This window comes from Phaseolus vulgaris, chromosome 7 (assembly GCF_051622355.1).
Source record: "Phaseolus vulgaris cultivar YP4 chromosome 7, ASM5162235v1, whole genome shotgun sequence".
Classification (NCBI taxonomy): domain Eukaryota; kingdom Viridiplantae; phylum Streptophyta; class Magnoliopsida; order Fabales; family Fabaceae; genus Phaseolus; species Phaseolus vulgaris.
Window position 1 is genome coordinate 49,048,951 of NC_143504.1, and position 7,321 is coordinate 49,056,271.

The 7,321-nt window shown below is 31.9% G+C and overlaps 1 protein-coding gene across 2 annotated transcripts; it reads left to right on the forward strand.

Moving 5' to 3' along the window:
- The first annotated feature begins 2,539 nt into the window (after positions 1–2,539).
- Positions 2,540–7,110, forward strand: LOC137829766 (guanine nucleotide-binding protein subunit gamma 1). 2 transcript variants are annotated; one of them, XM_068636667.2, is made up of 4 exons: positions 2,540–3,100; positions 6,292–6,344; positions 6,607–6,651; positions 6,750–7,110. In XM_068636667.2, exons 1-4 carry the CDS (start codon positions 2,960–2,962, stop codon positions 6,832–6,834), a joined length of 324 nt encoding a protein of 107 aa, XP_068492768.1. In that variant the 5' UTR covers positions 2,540–2,959; the 3' UTR covers positions 6,835–7,110. The 2 variants fall into 2 exon arrangements, with proteins under 2 accessions (XP_068492768.1, XP_068492769.1); XM_068636668.2 differs by having other exon boundaries at positions 2,686–3,100; positions 6,602–6,651.
- The last annotated feature ends 211 nt before the right edge of the window (positions 7,111–7,321 follow it).

Sequence of the window (7,321 nt, forward strand, 5' to 3'; positions counted from 1 at the left end):
ACGACTCTCAAACATGCGTTCAAGTGCAACCTCTCACAAAAACCAATTTTTTAGGAGATTAAAATATTAAACAACTGCTATTAAAAAATAAAATATTTATTGATGAAAACCCCATAACTCAATGGAGAATTTACAAAGGAATCAACCAAAATGTTTTAACCTTCCAATTCAGAGGCAAACACACACAAAGATAAAAAAAATGTAGAAAAAATAAACAAAGGAAGCAACTTGCACTTAGAGATATTGGTATCTTGTGTGTTTTCCCGGATCTCCTTTCCATGCAACCTCCTCCACATTCCATGTTAGAGGCACCACTTCTGGTGGAGAAGATAGTGAAGAAAATGATGGAGAAGATCGTGGAGAAAATTCAACTCCTACTTAGGTGGAGACAATCTTTCATACTTTAGATAAAATCCTCTCAAATATTTTCTTTTGTTTTGATTCTAAAAAACACCATGGGTTTTTACATATTTGACTCATTCATAAAGGTAGACACTTCTTTTAGACCATTTACTCTAAAAACACAACATTAACAAAAAAATAATAGTTAAGACCCAAATAAATCTAATTATAGGAATCTTAATTAAAACAATAAATAACTAATAACAATTAATTATTTTTTGTCTCTAAAATTGATTTCTATTTCATGATTTTCTTATAGTGTATACAACATTTAATTCAAATTACAATCATAATAACTAATATTTTCTAATTTAAAATAGTACAAAAAAAATTATGTAATTTCACTGTAATTTAAATAAGTAATTCGTTCAAGTTAAACTCTAATTTCAACATTAAATATCTAATATAAATAATTTTTTCTATGAACTTTTGACTATCATTTAAATTCCTCGTGTATAAATTATAACATGAATTATAAATTACAATCTAAAATATACATTAATTAAATTTAATCATATATTCATATTTCAATTGATAATTAGACACATTAATACTTTTTTATTGAACCCATTTTAATTTTTTACACTCAATCGAAACACACATAATTAGCTATAGAAAACTGTTTATAGAAATATCACGTAATTGATTACATAAGCAACCTAAATCGACTATGTCTCTTAACTTGAGATAAATGCAAAATACAATGTACGAAAAGAAAAGAGAAGCCATAATCAATTACTATAATATGAAAAATCAATTTTGATTAAACAAATCCTACCTAATCAATTATGAGTCTCACCTTAATGAGTCATGTCTCTTTATATCATAGTCACATAACATTTAACTCATGCATGTTCATCATAAATAATATAAAGAGGTCCATGATTTTATTTGACAATAGTAATGAAATATACACTATTAAGGACTATACATAACAACTATATAGTCATAATTGATTACTAACCTCAACTTAATTAATTATGTTTAAAAAACATAATTAATTAAATTACTTACATAATTGATTATGTGACTTTTTTTTAGAACATAGCCCTAATTAGTTATGATTTCAAACAAAGAAACCCTGATGACACTTTGAGTCATACAATCATTAACCAATAAAACATGTTCAGATTAATGCATGTGAGTAAAATGATTTGTGAGCTTACTTAACCAAGACAAAAATTGTGATTCTTCAACACAACAACAATTTCACAATCCAACTTAACCACCATAAAATTCACAATTGAAACACAATAGTAAGAGTAGAGAAAGGAAGCAAGCAAGCTCACAAGAAGTAAGAAAAAGACAAAGGAAGCAATGAAAGGTGTGAACCAAATCCACACATTCACAAGTTTTTAATGGCAACTTCCAACCAATCTATAAGGTGCAACATTCCAGTAGCCATTGATCAAAATTTTCTGCATGCAGAAGCTCTACACTCAGGAATAATCCCACGTGATTTTACCTTATGAATTAGGTCAAAACAAGAGTAAATATACAAGAAATGTATGTTCTTCTGACATAAGAAAACCATCATCCCGGAAATATGTTCTCAATTTTCTTAGCACATCATGAAATACAAATAACACTTTTGTCGCCTTTATTTCCAATACTAGAATAAATCTTGGAAACAAATTCCATTTCCTAGTCCAACCCAAGCATCCTCGTGAGTTTCCCACAAAGGCATTTCAAATAGCGTACCAGATTCAAAGAAGTAACTCTATTTTACGAAACTCCAAAGATGAAGCAAGATGCTGCAACCTTTATTTCCATTGCGCCGCACAATTTCTCTGCAACAGAAGCTGAAGAGAATTTCAAGTGGACCAAGTTTTGTGTAAAACCATTCACCCGTTCTCCATCAGAACCCACACCAAGCCTCCAAAATTTTGTTTGGACTTCTCTTTATACCTATAGAAGACAAAAAAAATGTCCCTTTTTATGCGTTACACCCATTAATAGATAAGCACGAAAAAATATGCAGGGATATAGAGGGTAGTTTTTTTGAAAGAGAAAATAAAATAAAATTAAAGCATCACAGTCTGAACTCTGAACAGTTGCACAATTAAGAGATAGAATTACGAAACTAAAAACTAGCATAATAATTAAATAAAGGGAATAAAGAATAAATCAAATCATTGAACTTGTTCATAATCATTATTATCCAAGTTGGGAAGAAAACAAAAAAGAGAGCACCTTTGATTGCAACAGTGTCTTCCTAATGGTTATCACTTAAGCAGAGTTTAAGGGCATGAAAATGACAGCAAGAGAGAAAAAAAAAGGCTCGCTTTTTGATGGGTATATAATTTGGATTTTGAAGAGAGCGCGGTGCACTTGTAGAAAGAGAAAGGGCTTTTGTGAGGAATAGGATTAGGGAAAAGTAGCATAAGCCCTTAAGAGTTAAGAGTTCCTTTTTCTCTGTAATAACAATAATGTGAATAATTGTTACTGTTAATATTGTTATTATTGCGTAGTGTTTCAGATCTGTGCCATATTAAGCACAGGCGAGGTTGCAAGCAAGGTGGGGTGTTTTGCTGAATGTGGTAGCTGACGCTTTCTTATGGCGTCTGAAACGGCGTCGTCCGCGGATGAAGAAGCCGTTGCTGTTTCAGCTGCGGGTGCTGGAGGGACTGATAAGAGAGGCAGACACCGGATTCTTGCTGAATTGAAGCGTCTCGACCAAGACTCCAAATTTCTTCAAGTTAGTTCACTTTTCTCTCTCTTCTATTTTATAAATTTCTTCAATTTTGGAAATGTAGTTAGTACTAGAAATGTTGCAGAATTAACAATTTCCTACTGCGTTTTGTGTATAATGTGCATGCTAGTTCGCTGCTGAAAAATTGAAAAAAAAAAATATCTTAGTATCGGTAATTAAAAAATGATTGCTTCTTAATGATCTGCTCGTATTTTTCTGATTTTTTCTTTAGGGATAGATAGGTGTTCGGTTAGTCGCAGTTTGCTCCCTAGTTTGTTTGTTAGAATTCAAATTTCAAGTTGTTTGTGGATTCCGTGGGACCAGTCCTTTAGAAGATTCTCTGTTTGGATATAAAGAATCTGCCTGCTGGTTTTTCTGTTCTATTTCATGCTTGATAAATTAGTGCAAAGGACTTTCAATTTTTTATGCTCCTCTCTTGGTGATTCTAGTGTCAGCCTTTCTAGTTAAGTTTTTTACGTTGAGAGAAATTTGGATCCTTTGCAATGGCAGCAATTCATTTCCCTTGTGGAGCTGTTCTTAAATAACAGTTCATTTGTTATTTCCAGGTGGAAGACTACAGTATAGCTATTATCAAATTAGTTTCACAAATCACAACTAGTTGCAGATCTTTTATATATTGTTCCTTATTCTTAAGCTCCTCAGTTTAGCATATTTTGATGCAATTAAAAGTTGTTGCCCTATTTGAAATTATCCTCAATTGTCCTTGGTAGCAAGAGCACTAATTCTATTGCCAATCGACAAAACAACATATGCTTCTAAGTTAAGAAGAACCCATTTTTTTTATGCATAATGCATTTATCTACTGGTAGATATCGTATAGGTGATTCATTCCAAGAGATGTCTTCAAAGTTAAAAAATATCTAGAAATATATGACAATATGAGCTTTTCTTCTGAGAAATTTGAGCAGTTAATTGAAACTTCAGCTTCCTTTTGTTAGTTTCTTTCAGAATTATAAATAGATGAAAAAACTTAAAGTGAGATAGCTATATTATAGAAAAAATTATTTGTCATGTGTTGAATTTATGGCCCCCCTTGCAAACAACAACAATAATAATAACCTTATCTTATCAAGTGAGTTTGGTTCTATTGATCACACAACACTATTAAATTTGGTCAAAAAACCAAATTCTTAGGAATATTATTCATGTACAAAGAAGACCATTTTTTTTCAGCAATGAATAAATGAAATAAAATAGGACACTTGAGGGGTGTCTCAACCTTTATAAAGAAAAGAGCAAGATCGATCTCATACTCTAGACAAAAGTAATAGATCTATCACAGAACATAGACTGTTATAATACAGTTCCAAAACCTAAAGAAAGACACTTTCCAACAATCTAATGCCATGAACAAACTTTGCCTGCCACAAACTTTACTGCACACAGAGTTCATGGCAACATGTCTCAAAATCAGTTACCCATGTTTAATCTACTCAATAACGCACAAGGTATAACAAAGAATTATGAGAATACAAGAAGGGGCCTCCATAATTATGAGAATACAAAGAAGACCATTAGAAGCACCACTGAGGAGAGTAAATTGTATGATTTTTAGTCTTGTGGTGAGGGGGAGAAAGAGGCCAAGTAGGACATTAATGGAGTTTGTTATGAGGGATCTCATGATAAATTATATTTCTGAAGATTTAGTCTTTAACCTAGACGAATGGTGTTATGTGTTTTATGTTACCAAGGTTACCTAGTGAGATAAGCTTTAGTTGTCTTTTTTGATTGCCTATCCTTTTTCCCAGAGCTAGAAACCATGCAATTTACTCTCCCCACAGGTGCCTCTCCTGTTTTTTTTTCTACATTTCTAAACCACATTAATCAATTTTTTGTCATCTATTCCTCAATAACAACAATTAGTTGTATCGTATCGTATCATATCGGTTCTTGTATGTTCATACATTCATCTTAACATTCTCACTTGTATTACTATCACTTTTTTCTCGTGTTACTCCAATTAAGTCCAATATTCTCTACAGCAGAGTATAGCCAGCTGTACAAGTAGAAGAAAACTTCCCTTTGAGCTTGTGAATTATACTCCTAATAGTACAGGAAAACTTCAATGCCTTTTTTTCATTTTAACCACTTAACTTGCATCTTGCGTGTGGCTTCTTAAATAATTTCCTCATCATTTTGCATTATTGATTTTAGATATTTAAACTTAGAAACTTGTGATGTGACATCTCCCATTTTTACCTATAAATTATACTCCAAAATGTCTTTTTCCAAATTGCAATGCATATACTTTGTTTTACTCTTACTGTACTGAAAATCCTTATATTCCAAAGTATGTTCCCAAAGCTCAAGTATAAAGTTAACATTTGATTCTAAAATTTGAACTATATAATCCGTGAATAGTATGTATTTAGGGATAATATTATTTATGCTCCATGGTGAGCTCATCCTAGGCTAGATTGGATACAGAAGGCTGAGCCTAATATAAACTTTGCAGGAAAACTTGGCAGCAATGTTCTTAGTCTCTTCTCTGGGAGTTTTTGTGCTAGTTATCTTATCATACATGTCTTGTATAATTAAGATATTAGTCAGTGTCGCAAGAATACCCTTCTTTTCCAAAGCACTAAATCTTTTATTTTTCATAGTTAATCAAATCAAGCATAAGTCTCTTTTTTCTTTTACTTTCATATCTTTTCATTTTCTATTGTAGAAGACAAAATAGCTTCTGTTGTAGACCTTCCTGACAAAACTAAATTGATTCTTTGTAATCCCTATCTTTATTTTTCTTTTTCATTTCTTATTTTCACAAATAGTTACAAAACATCACTTTAATTTTACTGTTTCCTAAAATATTAAAAACAAATAATTTTTAACTGTTCCTATGAAAATGTTTGTGATAGGAAACAAAGTTGAAATGAGGTAGGTAGCAGTTTTGTAATTATTTGTGAAAACTAGAAATCTTTTCTTAAGCCGAACAAGCTCATGGTTCCATCATTCTTGTTATATCCGGAAATGTTTCATAAGGGGTTATATTGCTTTTTCCCCTAATCTAATTGCTTAAATCAATATTAGGGCATATTACAAGTTAATGTTTTTTTAGTGGAAGCCAAGCAAACAGTTAGGTGCTTTGAAAATCAACTGTTTTCCTGGGGCCTCGCTGTATTTCCTGCTTTTTTCATTTCATTTGTATTTATTCTCTTTCCTCGGATGTTATACAGGAAGAATTGGAAGAGCTTGAGAAAACAGAAAATGTATCGACCATATGCATGGAGTAAGTACTGTTTCATTACTTGTTTCTCTTCTTTGTGAAAGAAGAAATAAGAATAACCTGACAAAAGCTCATGGTATATTTTTGTAATATGGAAATCTGAAACATGTTGGATTTTCCTATTCAGCAAGTTGTAAATTGATGTTCCTCTGTTGATGGACCCTGCATGGTTTTCTTTCTCGTAGCTTTTGCTAAAATGTTTCTCTTATTTGCTTGTGTGCTACAATATTCTGAGGCCTAAAAAATTTCACTTGACGTAGTGCAGCTTGCTACAAAGCATGGAAAGTAGGCCTGATCCACTGCTCCCAGAGTAAATGGCTGTTACCTGCATCTTTACTTTTAATTTCATTTTTTCTAGTAGACTTGTAGGTGAACTGAGTACTCATCATCAGTTTTCTCTACTAACAGAGTTCATGGACCTGTAAACCTCTTATGGGATAGATGGTTTGAAGGGCCTCAAGATCCACAAGCATGTAGATGTTGGATACTTTGATTTAAAGCTGTGTCAATTTTCCTTGCGTTGCAAATAGGATGCCATGCCACATATTACTAAATTAAAGTGACTCTGGAACTGAAGAAAATGTTTGATGACATCTTGTACAACGCAAACTAATTCTTTTACGGGTCCTTGCTTTCATTACATAAGATTATGATGAATCTTGTTCATGTGTACTCACATTCATTTACTGTAATACTGTAATCAAGGGAGAAGTAATATTATTTGTGCTTCTAATAATCTCAATCAAACTCTTAATGTTCCTTGTGTTAACTTTTATGTTTGCATGGGCAGAGACTTTATCACTTAGTTAAAAGTTATAGCTGAATACTGTGATTTAATTGTAATTTTGGCTGGCTTACATCATGGCAACTGAGAATCAATTGTGATCCTAGTTCTGAAAATACCAGTTATTGAATTAAGCATATATTTTTAAATTAAAAATTATAGTTGATAGTTTGAATATAATTTTGTTTACTTAAAA

Coding starts and splice junctions, on each gene's coding strand:
- LOC137829766 (XM_068636667.2), top strand. CDS start 2,960: ATGGCGTCTGAAACGGCGTCGTCCGCGGATGAAGAAGCCGTTGCTGTT. Junction 6,345..6,606: donor GTATCGACCATATGCATGGA/GTAAGTACTGTT, acceptor GACGTAGTGCAG/CTTGCTACAAAGCATGGAAA. Junction 6,652..6,749: donor CCTGATCCACTGCTCCCAGA/GTAAATGGCTGT, acceptor CTCTACTAACAG/AGTTCATGGACCTGTAAACC.